Source organism: Conger conger, chromosome 15, assembly GCF_963514075.1.
Source record: "Conger conger chromosome 15, fConCon1.1, whole genome shotgun sequence".
In the NCBI taxonomy this organism is placed as follows: Eukaryota; Metazoa; Chordata; class Actinopteri; order Anguilliformes; family Congridae; genus Conger; species Conger conger.
In genome coordinates, this window is record NC_083774.1 from 36,268,079 (window position 1) to 36,287,803 (window position 19,725).

The window sequence follows — 19,725 nt, forward strand, 5'->3', positions numbered from 1 at the left end:
GAGCGGACGGTCTGGTCCGTGTGCTACAGCTAGAGCGGACGGTCTGGTCCGTGTGCTACAGCTAGAGCGGACGGTCTGGTCCGTGTGCTACAGCTAGAGCGGACGGTCTGGTCCGTGTGCTACAGCTAGAGCGGACGGTCTGGTCCGTGTGCTACAGCTAGAGGGGACGGTCTGGTCCGTGTGCTACAGCTAGAGCGGACGGTCTGGTCTCTGTATTTTTCCACACTGCACTCAATTTGAGAACCCAGAGAAGGGCAGTGGAGCGATGGGATCGCGGTGAGGAAGCGAGTCTTGGCCTGAACTGGACCCCCGGCCGCAGGGGGTATCTGATTCGGATTTGCGCCCGGTATGGGTTTGAGTAGGATGTTCTACGGGCTGCTCCACAGTCTCACCCAAACAGGCCCTTTTAAAAGACGGATGCTTGGCCTGGTAGATGGCAAGGTCTTGGGCCCTGTTTTTCACTCCGGGAGCAATGAGCTGTTTCTGCTGCCCGGCTGGTAATAACGTGGCTGTCCTTCCGGCGCCTTCTCTCCTGCGCAGGATAATCGAGCTGAACAACAACAGCCCCCCGCTGACCTTCAAGAGGTTCCAGGCCATCGTTAACCGCCTGGAGCTGCCCCGGAAGCCCCTGCCCGCGGTCACGCGCCAGCAGATGGACAGCTGCCCCGCCGACATCTCCCCCAACCACGACGAGCGCTACGGCGTGCCGTCCCTCCAGGAGCTGGGTGAGCGTCCGTCCCTCCCTCCCTCCGTCCTGCTATCTGTCCTGCCGTCCATCCCTCCGTCTGTGTGGGAAGGGCGGCGCGTGTTTTAAGAAGGTGTCTACACTGAATGAATATCTACAACTCTACATTAAACTAATGTTAAGAACTGCATCAGATTGCATGGCACAGAATGCTTCCGTATTGAAATGCATCGCCCCTGAATCATATCGCAGCCCATGTATCTAGATGTGTATCGGATCGTCTTATAAGGGAGAGATGCACACCCGTAGTTTTGAGCATTTTTAAACAGTAACTGACCGGCAGAATGAAGTGGTTGCACAAGCGCGCCGAGCGGTCATAAACGGGGTCGTAGCGCAGGTGAAAGGGGTCGTAGCGCAGGTGAAAGGGGTCGTAGCGCAGGTGAAAGGGGTCGTAGCGCAGGTGAAAGGGGTCGTAGCGCAGGTGAAAGGGGTCGTAGCGCAGGTCAAACGGGGTCGCAGGAACTGTAGCACTGCAGCAAACTGGAGTGCCTCCAACTCGGGCTGCGCGGTATGAGGAAAATATGCAATAACGTTGTTGAATATTTGTTGAATATTGAATATTTGATTCGACGATTCAATGATATGACTTGCGATAAACAAATATTGAGGTGTGCACAGTTCTAATGTCTATCTGTGAAGCCTGTTCACTGCTGTAGCGCATGACTTCGTAAATGTTAAGGCAAATAAATGATTGGGCCCCGTAATGAATTAAGAATCGAAGCATGAAGCGTGTATTCTCACTTCATATGGAGGGAAATACTGGCAGTGACTGTCAGTGCGTTTACATCCATACGAAGTGAACAGTGTTTTAAACATTCCCTTTAAAAAGTGCCACTGTCCAAATACTTACGGACCTTACTGCGCACACAGTGCATGTCATGGGGTTTTAGTATGATGGTCAGGGCGTGATGTTTTGTTGATGCAATATCTGCTTTGTCTCTGTATGTTATATCTGTGTCCCAGAACAAGCACAAAGTGCTTTTGGCACGGTCTGTAGCCATCTAGTCCCGTTAATAGGCTTAGACCAAAGCACCCCGTGTTTCCGAAGCCTTTTACATGTGCCGTTCACACCTGCCTAAGCCTGTTTCTCCGTGGCCTGGAGCTGGTTCTCTAATCTGGAATGCCCATTGCTCTTTGTGTACGCATAAATACCTCATCCGCACCTTTCCTGTTCCACAGGTTTTAAGACGCATGGGCTGAGCCCAGCCGTGTGGAAGGGGGGTGAGAGCGAGGCCCTGGGGAGGCTGAACAAGCACCTGGACCGCAAGGTGAGCGGTCCCTCTCTCTCTCTCTCTCTCTCTCTCTCTCTCTCTCTCTCTCTCTCTCTCTCTCTCTCTCTCTCTCTCTCTCTCTCTCTCTCTCTCTCTCTCTCTCTCTCTCTCTCTCTCTCTCTCTCTCTCTCTCTCTCTCTCTCTCTCTCTCTCTCTCTCTCTCTCCCCCCCCCCCCCCCCCACACACATATACATACACAAATACACACACGCGCACGCACACACAAATACACTCACGCACACACATATACATACACAAATACACACACGCACACCCACACACATATACATACACAAATACGCACACACGCACCCACACACACACACATATACACACACACACACGTCACTGATGCACCCAAACAAATGCCAGAGCTGTAAAGGCTCTTGCCTGTTAGATCTGAAACTCCCAACAGAGTCAATACTGTCTGACATGTAAAACCTGAATGAGTCAATTAGGTAGGCACAAAATCCTGGAACGGATCGGCCCTTGCTGTGCACCCCTTGGGTTCAGAATGTTTTTGTTTCCCTCTTTTCGTGCGACTGCAGACGTGGGTGGCTAATTTCGAGCGGCCTCGGATAAGCATGTCCTCCCTGATGGCCAGTCCCACCGGCCTGAGTCCCTACCTGCGTTTCGGCTGCCTGTCCTGTCGGGTCTTTTACTACAAGCTGCGTGAGCTCTACCACCAGGTACGCTCTCCTGTGTTATTACTGCGTAAGTCTAAAACATCATGTGCAAGGCTGTATCTGCCTGTGTTTTCAGCTATCATTCATGCGTGTTGCCAAAATAATTGATTTTGGTTTGAAAGTGGCATTGGAATTCAGTGGGCCCAGTGCCAATTAAGAGAGAAATATGTGTGGATGAAAACGGCAGCCTAAATCACAGACCTTAACAGACAGTTTTGTGAAACTCCTATTAATTTTTCCCATGGAGAAATAGTACTTTGATCTGGAAAAATCCATAGGCAAAGGTATCCAGGAGTGCCCTGCTGTTTTTCTGCCTGGAACTGACCTGATTATTTGACCAGTAAAAGCAGCTGGGTACAACCTCAGAAAAGACTTCCCAGGGCTAGGTTTGAGGACCTCCAGGTCACATTTTTCGGCATTTGCTGGAGCGGTCCCACCTCTTCAAATCCGTGAAGTCATTAAATTCCCATTGAGAAATACTCAACTGGGCACCACAATCCATTTGCGAAATCTTGCTTCCCCCTCCATTTTCAGTCCTGTGATGAATCTTACTGTAATTGGAAACGAGTCATCATGGTGGCATTAACGATGGCCTCTAACTGGTTCGCTCTCATATATCTGTAGCTTGGCACGGGAAGACCTATTAGGACCCTTCAGGACTTGCAGTCTTGGTTCGTTACGTCAGCACTTGGCCGAAAACTAAAACGAAGCGCATGTCTTGTGCTCCCCCCCTCCCCCCTAGGTCCGGAGGCACTGCACCCCCCCGCTCTCCCTGTTCGGACAGCTGCTCTGGCGGGAGTTCTTCTACACGGCCGCCACCAACAACCCCAACTTCGACCGCATGGAGGGCAACCCCATCTGCGTGCAGATCCCCTGGGACCGTAACCCCGAGGCGCTGGCCAAGTGGGCCGAGGGCCAGACCGGCTTCCCCTGGATCGACGCCATCATGACCCAGCTGCGGCAGGAGGGCTGGATCCACCACCTGGCCCGGCACGCCGTGGCCTGCTTCCTCACCCGCGGGGACCTGTGGCTCAGCTGGGAGAGCGGCATGAAGGTGGGGCGTCGGGCTGGGCGGGCTGGCCCAAAGTTTATATCACCAAAACAAAACTAGTCAAATACAGTATTTAGAATCTTTGGACAAAATACACTCAGTGAGCACTTGATTAGGTATTTATTAGACTTATTCTTTAGACTGAAGTCTTCTGCTGCTGTAGCCTATCCATTTAGAGGTTTGATGTGTTGTGTTCAGAGATGTTCTTCTGCATACCACTGTTGTAATGTGTGGTGATTTGATTACAGTCACTTTCCTTTGACCAGTCTGGCCCTTCTCCTCTGACCTCTCTCATTAACAACGCATTTCTGCTCGCAGAACTGCTGCTCACTGGATGTTTTTGTTTTCCGCACCGTTCTCTGCAAACTCTAGAGACTGTTGTGCGTGAGAATGTGAGGAGCAGTTTCTGAGATACTCAAACCGCCCTTTCTGCTACCAACAATCATTCTATGGCCAAAGGCACTTAGATCACATTTCTTCCAAATTCTCACATTTGGTCTGAAAAACAGCTGAACCACTTGACCACGTCTGCATGCTTTTATGCATTTAGTTGCTGCTACATGACTGGCTGATTAAATATTTGTATTAACGAGACGGTGTACAGGTCTACCTAATTAAGTGCTCACTGGGTGTACATCACGGTATATGCTTTTCTTATTTTTGCTCGATTAACTGTAAGATCAAAACGCAGCAATTCTCTAATCGCGGACGTTCCATAAAACCTGCTCTTCAAAGGGTTAAAAGATGCAGGACATTGCGTCAGTGGCCCGTCCCCATGGGAACGCTGCCAGCGTACCATGTGAGCGGGGTTCTGTTACTAGGGCAGGAGGTGGATTCTGCCGCTTTTAGGAACCCGCTGTAATCTCCCTACGCACACCGTGTGTTGTGCTGCTTGCTAATGTCTTATAGAAATGTGGTTCAGTCATTTTACGTTTTTATCATGTACTGTTTTTATTGCACTATTGTTGCTACTACTACTACTGCCAACATGGCTAATATGAATTATTTGTAGTGATAGTAATATTTCATTATTAAAAATGCATGCCGAGGATTATTTAATTTTTAAAGTATTTAGAAAGCTGCCGTCTGCTCTTTGCCATTGTTACTTGGCACTTGGCACTGATATATAAAAAAAAAAATATATATATATATGTATATATATATTAAATGATCTTGGAGTTGCCTGAAATGGAATCGGCTTGCAGCCGTATTTATTTATATTTTTGCACCTCTCTTTGACGTCAGACGAATGTTCCCCCATAGCTGCTGCTGTTTGTTTACACACAGTCTGATCCCCATTAGCAGCCTCTGCAGTGAACAAAGACGATGCAGGGTATAATTTAGTGGCCCCTGGGGCGTGATATTATGTTTTTTTAGCACCAGAAACGTGAACTTTTTTTTAAATTAAAGGGTGCATATGAGGTTATAAGTGCAGATTATTTAATGTAATTTGAGGATATTTACCTTCATACCAGGTGAGCCGTGTACGAATTGCACCCCCGTGTTTACTGTGGGCGGCCTGTAGCGTAGTGGCTAAGGTACATGACTATAGCGTAGTGGTTAAGGTACATGCCTGTAGTATAGCGGTTAAGGTACATGCCTGTAGCGTAGTGGTTAAGGTACATGACTGGAATCCGCGAGGTCGATGGTTCGATCCCCGGTGTAGCCACAACCCCAAATTGCTTATTTGAAAATGAAATGATAAAGTACAGACTGCCTTCTGTAATTTGAGTGATATTTTCATCCATATCGGGCGAACCATGTAGGAATTGCAGCCCTTTTTATTAATGTACCGTAAGTGCAGTCCGTAAGTATTTGGACAGGGAGACATTTGTTGAGCTGTGCTCCAGCTCATTGAATTAGAGATATGAAGTGCAGAGCTTTAGCTTTGATTTGAGGCAAACGGTGTATAAAGGCCAATAATTCCTACGCTGTATACCCAATATGGATGAAAACCCTCAAAGCTGAAAGTCTGAACTTTAGTACCGCACCAAGTCTTCACTTCAAAGCCAAATAGTGATTGTTTTATTCAAGCTTATTATTTATTTATTTATTTATTTATTTATTTATTTATTGCTAGAGTTCAGAGTGAAAATGAATACTTCTGGAATGTACTGCAGTTCCCCCATTTTGTGATGAACCTGCACCCATATCCCTGCCTCCATTTTGTGATGAACCTGCACCCATATCCCTGCCTCCATGTTGTGCTGAGCAGTGTCCCTGCCTCCATGTTGTGCTGAGCCCGTGTCCCTGCCTCCCCCAGGTGTTCGAGGAGCTGCTGCTGGACGCAGACTACAGCGTGAACGCGGGCAGCTGGATGTGGCTCTCCTGCAGCGCCTTCTTCCAGCAGTTCTTCCACTGCTACTGCCCCGTGGGCTTCGGCCGCCGCACCGACCCCAGCGGAGACTACATCAGGTGGGGAAGCGTGGCCCACGGCCCGCCCACGTTCAGGATGCGCCGACGTGCGCTCAGTTAGCCATTTATTAGGTCGGCGTGTACGTCTGATTCACGTCCAATGTTCTACTGACCCCAACAGGCCTGAAAATACTGAAATTACGGAAGTGAAGAAGGTCTTTTTGACCGGTTATTCCCCCTTAGGATACTTTTGATGCACTTACTCTATGCTGACTTATTCCCTCTATGGAAGGTGCTCTGAAAATGGATGTTTGTTATTAATATTATATTCACTCAGTAGACACTTTATTAGGTAGACCTTTGTTTGTTAACGCAAATATTTAATCAGCCAATTATGTGGCAGCAACTGAATGCATAAAAGCATGTAGACGTGGTCAAGAGGTTCAGCTGTGGTTCAGACCGATTGTCTGAATGGGGGAGGAATGTGATCTAAGTGACTTTGACCGTGGATTGATTGTTGGTGGCAGACAGGTTTGTTTGAGTATCTCAGAAACTGCTGTCTCCTGGGATCTCCTGGGATTTTCATGCACAACAGTCTCTAGAGTTTGCAGAGAATTGTGTGAAAAACTAAACAACATCCAGTGAGCAGCAGTACTGCAAGCAGAAGCATTGTTAATGAGAGACGTCAGAGGAGAAGGGCCAGACTGGTCAAAGCTGACAGGAAGGTGCCCGTAGCGTAAATAACCACACATTACAACAGTGGTATGCAGAAGGGCAGCTCTGAACAGTGGATAGGCTACAGCAGCACAAAACCAATATGTCAAAGAAAATTAAATGCCTAATAAAGTGCTCACTGAGTGTATATCGCAGCATCTGACGCCGGCAATCATTTGTTCATTTACCCACATTATGTATACAAGTGTCTGAATATTTTCTTGTGCCAACAAAACCTTGGTTGTTTCCCACCTGCAGGAGGTACATCCCAAAGCTGAAGGACTATCCCAACCGGTACATCTACGAGCCCTGGAACGCCCCGGAGATGGTGCAGAAGGCAGCCAATTGCGTGGTGGGCGTGGACTACCCCAAACCCATGATGAACCACGCCGAGGTCAGCCGGCTCAACATCGAGAGGATGAAACAGGTCTACCAGCAGCTCTCGCACTACAAGGGACTGAGTGAGTGTCGCCCGAGTCCCCAAAAACACACACTCGGGAGGGGCTGAGTGAGTGTCGCCCGCGTCCCCAAAAACACACACTCGGGAGGGGCTGAGTGAGTGTCGCCCGCATCCCCAAAAACACACACTCGGGGCCTTATGAGCAGGTCTTTGATTAATGCGGTTTGTTCAGTTCAGTCAGTACTCTCCTCACCCATTCTGACCCCTGTGTCTCAAGTGTTTTACATCTGAGTTTTGGACTCGATTGTGTACAGCTCACAAATGACCCAGTTAGCAAAACAGATATAGCCTGGCTACATCCCGGGTATACACCGCTTATGGCTGCATCCCTTGGCGGCCCAGATGGATCGAGCAATCCTGAAAACGACACGGAGATTCTGAGGCACCCGGGGCGTTATTGTGCTCAGCGATTCTACTGACGCCTGCCGAGTCCATCCCTCAGAGCGGGCAAGCCAATTATGCCACTCCACGTGAGCCGGCCAAACTCTGCTTTTGCAGGACCGGGAATTGAACCCCGGTCCTCGGTGTGCAACTGTAAGGAACTGATGCCATCAGGGTCCGTTACTTTAGCCGTGTGCCACCACAGCTCTCTCCTGACTTTTTACCACAAAAATGTTCACAGGGCGGGAACAGAAGTTGCCGACAGTTTTGTGATGGAGACAAAAGGCAAAGATGTTTGAGCGTTGCTTCAAGTAAAACCGGGTTTTCATAAGGTACAGTGGGTCATTTCGGACTCGTCACGGTCAAGAGAGAAATTGCAGCAACAAACACCCTCAAACCACAACACTGTTTATCCCTCCCCGTTCTCTGTGAACACACTGACGTTGAAACACTATTGGCTGTGGCAATGAGAACCATTTGAGCTTGAATTATTGTACAGCTATACTATGTTTTGGTCCAGTGTCGGTGTGTCAACTGTATATTTTTAAACCCGAATTTAAGGACTGTAAACACAGACGGAGGGTATGTCAACATGTCAGTGAGCCTTTTTTCAATGATAGGAAAGGGTTTACAGTGGTCTTGTAACAATGTTTTAACACAAACATCTGACCTGTTGTACCTTTAACATGGACCTCTACAATGACTTTCCTTTCCTTGCTTATATTGAATATTGTGACATTTTGTGACCTGTTTATTATACCTGTTGCCCAACCAAAACCATATAAAGCCTATTTGTGCCTTTGTGCTTGCTGAAGGGAGACTACCTGTGGTGTCCAAAGGCTTCATGTCAAATATTGAGATGGAGTCCTACTGTGTATATGTACACTGACCGCCATTTTGTTTGTGTTGCTTGGTCTTTAATCACATTGCTTTGATCCTCTTTAGGCATAGTTTGAGGAAAGTCTAGCTTTAGAGTCCTTATACCATAACATAATTAATTATTAATGTACACTGTAGTTACTGGATAACGTGGCTTGTAATAAGCTGTAGGCATGCAACGTAACATTTCAGAACATCGCTGGACAAAAAATTGTTGCAAAAGTTTGTTTTGATTGCAAACCTTTATTTTGCTTTATTTTACAGGTCATTTCTGGTATTGTGGTGGTGAAGTAATTAGGCATTCATGCTTAACAGATGGTTAGCCAGTTTCTCACCTGGCATGTCATTAGTCAGTCCTGGGTTATCTAATGTGGAGAGAACCGTTCCCTGTATTGAATGTTCAAAGTTTAAACGGTGCAGCATTCATGCTACAAAGGCCTTCATCAGGTATAGTTAGTGTACATATGAGTGTTATACTACAAAGAACTGTGCAGTTAAAATGCTTAATGGTGAGAATGATGTATGTTCTATTAAACCTGTTTGGGGGCATTGATTACATTGCAGGCTTTTCATAGTGGGTACACACAACATTGTTTGCCAAGCAACTGTTGGTTGTCTGAAAGAGACTTAAAGAGATTATTGTCATTGTCTTCTACGGCAATCTCGGCATTTAACCCAACCTGGTTACTTAGGAGCAGTGGGCAGCCATAGTACGTTGCCCGGGGACCAACTCCAGTCCTCGGCCAGTGCCCTGGTTAAGGGCGACAGCAGGGGCACACCGAGGGGCAGTTTGGATATGGTAAAGCAGGACATGCACCAAAGGCTGTTTGTTTACATTTATGTAAATCAGCGTTGTAATTGTCCGTGGTTAGCGGGATATGTAAGGCAACGCATCGCGATCAGCGTAGCTAATCCATGGAGTCTGAAGTACGTTTTGTCCCTTTTGTGAGTGTTCTGCTCAAGCCAGGGTGTTGTTGATGAGTTTTTATATTATGAAATGCGAAACGCGATCCACTTTTCCTCTCTGTGATGCTGCTTTCTGTGCAGTCGTAACGGCATCATTTCGTCTTCAAAGGCCAAACTGGAATAAGCCTGGGCTCTGAGTAGGCCTGTCGTGTCCCTGTCGTGTCCCTGTCGTGTCCCTGTCGTGTCCCTGTCGTGTCCCTGTCGTGTCCCTGTCGTGTCCCTGTCGTGTCCCTGTCGTGAGGATATTGGCCAGCTGGTTCTTCTCCCGTTTCAATGTCGCTACAGGGGAGGAGAAGATGAACCCCCCCGTGTATCCACCACGCCTCCGTAGCATGATCAGAAACACACCCACAGTCCCCGCTTCATCATTATTATTATTTTTTTCTTTTCCCTTCCTGCTCTCATGTCTATTTAATTCCCTTTGTAGCTGCAGAGGTCTCGGGTGTGTGAATACATCGCCATGACGACTCTCCCCTCCCCTCTGCCCCCCTCTCCTAGGTCTGCTGGCCTCGGTCCCCACCATTCAGGAGGAGGCGGAGCCACCGATGACGGACAGCTCCCACGGCCACAGCAGCGCCAGCGGTGAGAGTCCGCCCCCTGGCTGCAAGTTTTTTTAATATTTTTAAGGAAAATGAAAAAACGTATGCTGTAAATATCAAACTTGCCCAGTTAAATTCTGATGGGATGCCATTTTGGTGACTTCTGCATGTTTCATGAGGGAGTCTGGACTGCAGTGGTCCTGGAGGGCCTAGAACTGCTGGTTTTCCACTCTCCCACCAGTTGTTCAGTTAATTATTCTGGAGAAAATAATTAGAGTTCCAATCTGAGGCACGGATGATCACTGCTGTAGAGTCGTTCCACACCAAGTGAACCACCTTAAGGTTCCCACCTTACGTTCTCAGATTTAGCTAACTAACTAAACTAACACATTGTTTTGAAAACAGTGAAAAGATAGAATTTTTTTTTTCTTTCCTTGAATTTAATTTAATTATCCTACCTAAGTAGAATTCACAGAACAAATGTAGCAGTCTTTCATAATTCATAAAAAGTAACAAATACAGACAAATACAGTGCATCCGGAAAGTGTTCACAGCGCTTCACTTTTCCCACATTTTGTTATGTTACAGCCTTATTCCAAAATGGAATAAATTCTTTTTTTTTTCCTCAAAATTCTACACACAACACCCCATAATGACAACATGAAAGAAGTTTTTTTAAATTTTTTTCAAATTTATTAAAAATAAAAAACTTAAATCACATGTACATAAGTATTCACAGCCTTTGCTCAATACTTTGTTGATGCACCTTTGGCAGCAATTACAGCCTCAATTCTTTTTGAAGATGATGCCACAAGCTTGGCACACCTATCTTTGGGCAGTTTCGCCCATTCCTCTATGCAGCACCTCTCAAGCTCCATCAGGTTGGATGGGGAGCGTCAGTGCACAGCCATTTTCAGATCTCTCCAGAGATGTTCAATCAGATTCAAGTCTGGGCTCTGGCTGGGCCACTCAAGGACATTCACAGAGCTGTCCTGAAGCCACTCCTTTGATATCTTGGCTGTGTGCTTAGGGTCATTGTCCTGCTGAAAGATGAACCGTCGCCCCAGTCTGAGGTCAAGAGCGCTCTGGAGGTTTTCATCCAGGATGTCTCTACATTGCTGCATTCATCTTTCCCTCAATCCTGACTAGTCTCCCAGTTCCTGCCGCTGAAAAACATCCCCACAGCATGATGCTGCCACCACTATGCTTCACTGTAGGGATGGTATTGGCCAGGTGATGAGTGGTGCCTGGTTTCCTCCAAACATGACGCCTGGCATTCACGCCAAAGAGTTCAATCTTTGTCTCATCAGACCAGAGAATTTAGTTTCTCATGGTCTGAGAGTCCTTCAGGTGCCTTTTGGCAAACTCCAGGCGGGCTGCCATGTGCCTTTTACTAAGGAGTGGCTTCCGTCTGGCCACTCTACCATACAAGCCTGATTGGTGGATTGCTGCAGAGATGATTGTCCTTCTGGAAGGTTATCCTCTCTCCACAGAGGAACGCTGGAGCTCTGACAGAGTGACCATCGGGTTCTTGGTCACCTCCCTGACTAAGGCCTTTCAACCCCGATTGCTCAGTTTAGACGGGCGGCCAGCTCTGGGAAGAGTCCTGGTGGTTCCGAACTTCTTCCATTTATGGATGATGGAGGCCACTGTGCTCATTGGGACCTTCAAAGCAGCAGAAATTTTTCTGTACCCTTCCCCAGATTTGTGCCTCGAGACAATCCTGTCTCGGAGGTCTACAGACAATTCCTTTGACTTCATGCTTGGTTTGTGCTCCGACATGCACTGTCAACTGTGGGACCTTATATAGACAGGTGTGTGCCTTTCCAAATCATGTCCAATCAACTGAATTTACCACAGGTGGGCTCCAATTAAGCTGTAGAAACATCTCAAGGTTGATCAGTGGAAACAGGATGCACCTGAGCTCAATTTTGAGCTTCATGGCAAAGGCTGTGAATACTTATGTACATGTGATTTCTTAGTTTTTTATTTTTAATAAATTTGCAAAAATCTCAAAACTTTTTCACGTTGTCATTATGGGGTGTTGTGTGTAGAATTTTGAGGGAAAAAATGAATTTATTCCATTTTGGAATAAGGCCGTAACATAACAAAATGAGGGAAAAGTGAAGCGCTGTGAATACTTTCCGGATGCACTGTATATCTAGAATATCTGAGAATGAGGTGGGAGTTTTTTCTAAAATTGGCTCTTCTCGCATGGAATCATGTTGGCTTGCGTAGATGGGGTGTGGTGGATGATTGACTCCTGCCTCTGTAATCGGTGCCGTATTCCCTGGTGCTATGGGAGGACACCGGTTTTAAAATGGAATTTGGTGTCAAGGGATTATCAAATCTGGCCCCCGAGGGTCAGTAGTACCGCTGGTTTTCTCTTACGTGTGATAGGCCAATGGTGTCCAACAGTGTCGCCTGATTGGCCAGTGGTCACACTCACCTGATGCGTCGGGTTTAAATCAGTCGCTGATTGGAGGAATGACAACCAGCTGCACTACTGGCCACTTGGGCCAGACGTGTGTTCCTGGGCTATGCAGACCTTGGGCAGATCTCCACTTGTAAAAGATATTCTGTATCCCAGTGGGACCTAGTGGCGAAATAAAGTTCTAATAACAGTTGGAAAGTTGATGTACTCTTCAAGTTGTGTCCGTGTGATCGCTCTAGGACAAGGGTAGCTTGTCCCTCTGTTCGATCTGCACTTCATTGTACGGCGCTCTGGATTAAAGCGTTGGTTAAATGCCTTGAATGCAGTGTAATGTGTTTGTGATTCCTGTTCCAGGTTCGAGTTGGGAATGCCAGCGGAGGGAGGCCTCTCTGAGGAAGAGGGGGATGGCGCCTGAGCCACACGGTGCGGAGAAATGCAAGGGCTCTAAAATCCCCCGCACCGGTCCCATCCCGGCGACGGCCGGCAGTAATGCAGGTGCGCCCCCTCGCCGGCGTTCACACGCCAGTGCTTAATCCAGCATCGCCGGCGTTCTCACGCCAGTGCTTAATCCAGCATCGCCGGCGGTCACACGCCAGTGCTTAATCCAGCATCGCCGGCGTTCACACGCCAGTGCTTAATCCAGCATCGCCGGCGTTCACACGCCAGTGCTTAATCCAGCATCGCCGGCGTTCACACGCCAGTGTTTAATCCAGCATCGCCGGCGTTCACACGCCAGTGTTTAATCCAGCATCGCTGGCGTTCACACGCCAGTGCTTAATCCAGCATCGCCGGCGTTCTCACGCCAGTGCTTAATCCAGCATCGCTGGCGTTCACACGCCAGTGCTTAATCCAGCATCGCCGGCGTTCACACGCCAGTGCTTAATCCAGCATCGCCGGCGTTCACACGCCAGTGTTTAATCCAGCATCGCCGGCGTTCATACGCCAGTGCTTAATCCAGCATTGCTCACCAACCCACCCAGTCTGGCTCCATGTGCCCAGACTTTCCATTGTCATTTTATGTTAAATGGATGTTTCCGTGTTATTTTCTAACACTGGAAGGAAAAGAAACGTGCACTTATGGCTGTTTTCACTGGGAAGTACATAAAAGAACGTAAAAGGAACGGTTGTGTCTTGTGTTTGCGCAGTACTGTATTATGTCGTGTAAGAACTGGACTTGCACTGAGAGATTACATATTGACATTACAGATGGAGCACTGCAATTTTGCCCTCGTGCAAGGCGTTTGAGCCTAGATGCTTCAGTTCATACCCAGTTATAAACTGATTGCTTATCAAAGCATTGTTAATATCAAGCCTTGTTGCTCTTGATACGGGCATGCAAAATAATATTGTGTAGTGGTAATATCATGTCAGGTTTGGATTTGGTTTGTAGTTTTTTTGGATGTGGCTCTACCTTGTGTTTGGAAAACAAAAAATGTTCTCACTAGTTACACTGCTCTGCAGGGTAAAATGCGCTCATACGATAGACATTTTTATTGAAGACACCCTATAAATGCGTCTATAGAAGCTATCGGGAGTGGCCTTTGGAATACTTTACCACTGCTGACACATGACCCTGTTTTGGGCAGATGTGCAATAGGGCTGTTACATTTTAATTAAAACTTCATATGATATTACACTAATTGCCATGTTTGAACGTGAAAGAGAACATTTTTTTATTCCTTCTGCCACAAACAAGTCAATAGGATTGGGTAGATGTTTAGTAGGCAAAAAAAAGACTTCACCGTGAAATTAAACCTAATCAGTAGTCTACAGTCTGTGTGTGCACTCACCACCATTCCTCGTATCAATAACTATCAAGTTTACGATGCCGTCTCCATCGCTTTAGCATATTATATTCAGCAACGTTACACCGATAACAATAGCTATGCAGCGAAGCAATTCCTTTCGCTGTCATTAAATTAAAGAGGTTGTTTAAAACGCAAGTTGTGGATTGTGCAAATGGATTTTCTGTCCTTGGGTGCACTGTCAGACTAGCGCACTAGACTACTAGATGTGTTCCTTTTTGTTTTTAACGTGTCTATCTTATTTTTTCCTTTCCTTTTTCTTCTAGATGGTGATCAGTGAGGATGAGCTAAGAAACGGGTAACAGAAAAAAGAAAGAAGAGGAAACAGTCGAAGGCACCTGGCATAACCCTTCCCTCCGTACATCTGCAAGACAAGTGGAAAGGAAATACCATAGCAACCGTTTCGTTTTAAAAATGCAAAACTAAACAAACCAATCGACACGACGGCAAAAAAACGAAAGGCTAAACACCGGAAATAAACTGTTGAACACAGTGCTGTAGTAGGCTAAAATAGGCTTTGGCTTCAGTATTTGTTAACCTACAGTTTTTCTGGTTATTTGACGAATTTCCCCATTTCCTTGACACATTATTCGTCACATATTTTGTCGACTGCATGGAATTATCCATTTGGATGCCAGCATTCGGTGGCTTTCCAGATAGCTGCAACATAGGCTGGTGTAACATTTTGGAAACACGTAAGATTTTATTAATGAAATACACAGTGGGCAATGAAGTATTCTGTTTTTATCAAAAAGGTCAAATTTACCATTATACACGTGACCATACAATACACTCGTGCTGTGTGGAGCAAACGATATATAATTTGCGACTTATTTGTTCGACGTGTATTCTGTAGCACAGCTTTATGTACGCGTATGTAAAACCAAAAAAAAAAAAATGTAATTTTAATTTTTGGCTGTGCACTTTTGTTTTAAAGAAGATAACTTTAATTTGAGGTTTTAAAAGAAATGGGCCTATAGGGTGTTTTTTAATGGATTTTATTTAAATGAGGAAATTAGCAAAAATGTAGTTTTCAGAATAAAGGCAACCCAGGGGCAGTCGGGTGGAAAACTATGTGATTGTGCTAATTTGGCCTTCATAATGTGCAGCCAGTCACCAATCCTCGAGCTAAAACCACTATAAATGGCTTCTTTGAGGGGGAAGTCCAATCTGTAGAGTGGGAAACTAGAGCAGAATTTTCTGATGATTCTGACTGGCATTTAGGAGCTTATCATTGCTATTTCTCTTTCGGGGTAGCTCTAAAGAGATGGCGTCACCAAAACCTAAAAGATATTCCTGTTCCTCCTCTTAGTTTAAGGCTTAAGATAAGTTTGTGTTGAAAAATTGGGAATTCTCACATTTCCCAAATGAGCATTTGTGTCATACCTTTTCTGAAATATTTCTGATTTCTTGTTAATTCGGATGAAACTGGGTGATGAAATCTGCCTCAATTCGTTTTTCAATTTTCTGGCAAGTTGGTTGGTTATACCATGTTGCACACAAAAGCACATTCAAATGGTAAATTTCTTTGTGACCACAATGTCAACCATGTGCTGTGGAAGGAGGACATATTCAAGTGCTGGAGGGAGATTGAGAGCCGGTGCATCTGATCTGCTCATGCTTGTGAAAACCAGATTGGGGTAGATTCCATGAAAATTTCAGGAAATTAACTGAAAGTTCCCATGGATTTTTCCATTAACAAAGCACGTTTCATTTCATTTCTTGAATGGTTGTTGAATCGACTTCAAACTAGCGCAAATATCAAACTAGCGCAAATAATCGGCTATTTTGTGAAAGAACAGTGGTGTAGAAATGCAAACGGGAATATACTGTGGAAGAGAAAAGTGCAGAATTTGGCAGAGGTTTACTTTTGCTAATTGGTTTGCTTGTGGGTGGGCCAAACCTGTTCAGAACATACCACTGCGATCCACAAACTTGTCTTCCACGTTTAGTTTTATGTACGAAAAAGAAAAACCTTTAACCCTGTATGTGTGGGCAGTGTTGCAGTATATGAAGTCAGTTCAGTACCGCGAACTGCAAAATTTAATACAAACGTCTCTTTCAACACTACTTTTGTAGGAGCCGTATGAATGAGTGATGTGCTTTCTTTTCCTATTGGTATTTTGGTGTTTAGTGTTTGAGTGGATCGCTACAATGGCCGCAATCTCAATCCCTGAACTGACAATATTAAATTTGCGTCCCAAAAATGGCTAGCCTACGATGGTCCACACAGGAAAGTAATAGATCACCATTGCTTAAATAGATTATTTTTAAATGCATTGTTTATTATCCTGTGTAATGCTTAATATATCGGTTTTGCTCTATAGGAACTACAGTAGGACCTCAGAACTGAACGCGTCAGGAATGAACATCATTTAAAACACTGACATTTTCAGAACTCTGAAAGTGATGTCGAAATGCACAAATTTGAGGAAATTAAATATTTCCGTTGCATTCAACTTGTAAAATGGCCTAATCCGTACAGTGACATTGGCAAAGCAACAGGCTTTTGCACTCTTGTGGACTCCTGCGTTGGCTGTAGCCATCTGTGCAAAGTTCTTAAAAGATTTAAAATGATCCGGCTGCTTCTCGGTCCTTGCTGGCTGTGCTTTAGCAACAGCCATTCTGTTCACTCCCTCGTCTACTTTTGATATGACTTCAATTAATTATGTTCATAATTATGCGTTTTGCAGTTGTCATTTTGTATTGGTGTTCTACCTATCCCATGCCCTGTTCAGTTGACCAGACTTTTAGCTTTTTTGAGTTCATATCTCTTGAGGTTCTACTGTAACAAAAGTGCACAGCCAAAAAAAACAAAAACAAATAAAAAACAACTGTTCATAGCTTCCATATTCAATTAAAAGCAAGGCTTATTTTTTTTGTTGACAATGCACATTCCAAGCAAAAAAACTAAAACAAACAAACAAAAAAAACTTTCACTATAATTTAAGTGTTCTTAAGCTATGTTGAATAGTTATTTATTTTTTGTATTGTACAAAAGAGATTATTTTCATTATGACTCTAATGGTGTTGTGAGCTGCTCTTTTCAAAAGCCAAAAGTACATGAGGCTAGCTGTAACTTGAAGATTAAGGCGAACAGGTCATATAGAAGGCATATAGAGTACACACAACGGCTTGTGTGAGACTTTGGCCGAGATACGTTTTCTCAGTCACTACAATATCAGTAAGTAATAGTAATAACTGCTAATAGCAGGTTTTCCAGAATCTTCTAGTCTCTTCTGAAAGACTACTTTAGGCCTGAAGTGTGCATTTTCTTTTTTCTTTTTTTTGTTCAAATTTTTTTTTTTTTTCTCACGTGCTGTAGAAGGATTGGTACAGTTTGGAAAACGATCTCAATAATACTTTACACCAAGCAGGACTGGACTTGACCATGTTCTCTGGCTGTTCACTCTGAAACCTCCATATCGGCATGCAGAATTGAAAATGAAGGGCTTCATATTTTCGGTGACTGCCCATTGCTTTTCTGTCCTCTTAGACATTTTGCAATCAAAAAAACCAGAAGATCAGATGAGATTAATCTCTTCCAGTTGAATCTGTCCCTGCCCTGGATGAACAAACCTTGTCAGTTGGCCAGGTTTTAACATAAGGCCAGGTTACGTCCTATTGTAATGTTAGTTATTAACTTGCAGGCAAACGCCTGTGGTCGGATGGGTTGAACCTGGGTTGATCTCAATGGCCTCCGATTGCAGAGAATTGACAACAGCTCATTGAGTTGATATACATTTCATGTAATGTATAGTAAAATTTACATTAATATTGAGTGATAGTTTTGGTTGTTTGCCATCCATTTCTTATAGGAGCACATCACACTTTGACCTGGTGAATGCCACTTTGTAGCAGCAGGACCCACATTTAAGTATAGGTGCCTTATGAACAAGCAGCCCAACTGTATAGGTTTGTTCATCATTGAGGTCTTAGACCTTTCCAAGCAAAGCTTGGGCATATATACACGCATCTGTAATATTAAAATAGTATTGCATGAACGTCTTCAGAATTGTTTTCCGGAAACAATGCTGGCTACTATTACTGAGATTGCTCTTATTTAATACTTTAGAGTTTTATCAGTAGCTTTGGGATAGTGCGTGTGTGTGTGTGTGCGTGCGTGCATGAGTGAATGTGAGCCCATTTCGGTACGCCTGCTTCAAATTGCCATGGGGCTTTCCCGAAATGAGACGCGACAAATGAAAAGCAAATTGATTTCTAACAAAGTTTACAGCTAATTATCCAACTAAATAATTCACACTAAGGTCCCCGAAAGGATGCTTCCATGTATATCTGCTTTGTTTTCCAGACTTTGCAAGGTGTTGTACATGGCAGACATTTTGTGCACCATACTAGGAAGATGAGTGTGTTTCCCAACTTTTGCTTTTGAATTTTTTGGGAATTCAGCCTTTTTTTTGGTAATGTGGACAAAAATATAGAATTTACAGCATTGTGACCCTTTTCGATGCTGGTCTCCCGGCCTCAAGACTTCAGGTGTAGTAGTGATCATAGCATCTGGCAGTAAGTAGGAATATGGAATATGGACTGCTAAAAATATTGGACTCCAACAGTCGAGTGATTGGTATAATAAAATAATCAATTTTGTGTGAATGAATGAAGTCCCACCCAAAACTGTTTTCAATAGAAGTCGTTCAGGACTTCTGTACCAAACATTGACAGAGGCTTTGACTTTTTAAATTATTTTTTTTTCTTCTTCTCCATATTCATTTTATAAACTTGTGAAATGGATGTACTCTTGTGTTTTGTTTTTACGCAATTTGTAAAGTGTAAAATAGTGTTTTTTCCTAATTAAATGCAGCTTATGTAAGTAACCCTCATGTGGCTCTTGCGTCTGTGTTTGGAGCGTTTTGCTGTGTATTTGGGGACCACTGTAATTGGGTACATTTGTTGGGACTGCATGGTGGCTTCTGGGACGTAGATGGGGTTTTATAAGGAATGCTATTTGGAGGTTTTGAATCTCTCGTAAATGTAGTAGGTGAGATTTCCTGGTCAGTCATTGTGCCCACAAGAAGTTCTTTACCAAAAATATTAGTTTTGTATTACGATCCTCTTACATCTACTGTTGTAAAACCCTGTAGATGAAAAACAAAACCATGTACTGCCATAAGAACAAAGTCACTGATTATCGAGATGCAGAGATGTGTACGAGAACAGTGCCATCTGCTGTCGTTACATAATACTGAATTCTATCCAAGTTATTGACAATTTTGATCCAAGTTGAAAAATTCACAGCCCTGAATTTTATAAACCTAGGTATCCCTGTGTCTGCAGCCATTTAATTGGGTGATTTAATTTAAATGTGTTGCCATTTTCTTTAATGTACACTCACTGAACACTTTCAGGTAGACCTGTACACCAGCTTGTTAATGCAAATATTTAATCAGCTAATCATGTAGCCTAAATGCATTAAAGCA

General features: G+C 44.6%; 1 protein-coding gene across 1 annotated transcript in view; it reads left to right on the forward strand.

Annotated features, from left to right (window-relative positions):
* LOC133111053 (cryptochrome-2-like) overlaps nucleotides 1-19,122 on the forward strand; it is a 28,952-nt gene extending 9,830 nt beyond the window's left edge. The window contains exons 4-12 of the mRNA XM_061221209.1: nucleotides 541-725; nucleotides 1,925-2,013; nucleotides 2,566-2,706; nucleotides 3,446-3,757; nucleotides 6,018-6,169; nucleotides 7,082-7,284; nucleotides 10,008-10,091; nucleotides 12,837-12,977; nucleotides 14,554-19,122. Of these exons, the coding sequence (XP_061077193.1) occupies nucleotides 541-725; nucleotides 1,925-2,013; nucleotides 2,566-2,706; nucleotides 3,446-3,757; nucleotides 6,018-6,169; nucleotides 7,082-7,284; nucleotides 10,008-10,091; nucleotides 12,837-12,977; nucleotides 14,554-14,567 (1,321 nt within the window). The 3' untranslated portion in view covers nucleotides 14,568-19,122. The remainder of the gene's footprint in view (nucleotides 1-540; nucleotides 726-1,924; nucleotides 2,014-2,565; nucleotides 2,707-3,445; nucleotides 3,758-6,017; nucleotides 6,170-7,081; nucleotides 7,285-10,007; nucleotides 10,092-12,836; nucleotides 12,978-14,553) is intronic.
* The last annotated feature ends 603 nt before the right edge of the window (nucleotides 19,123-19,725 follow it).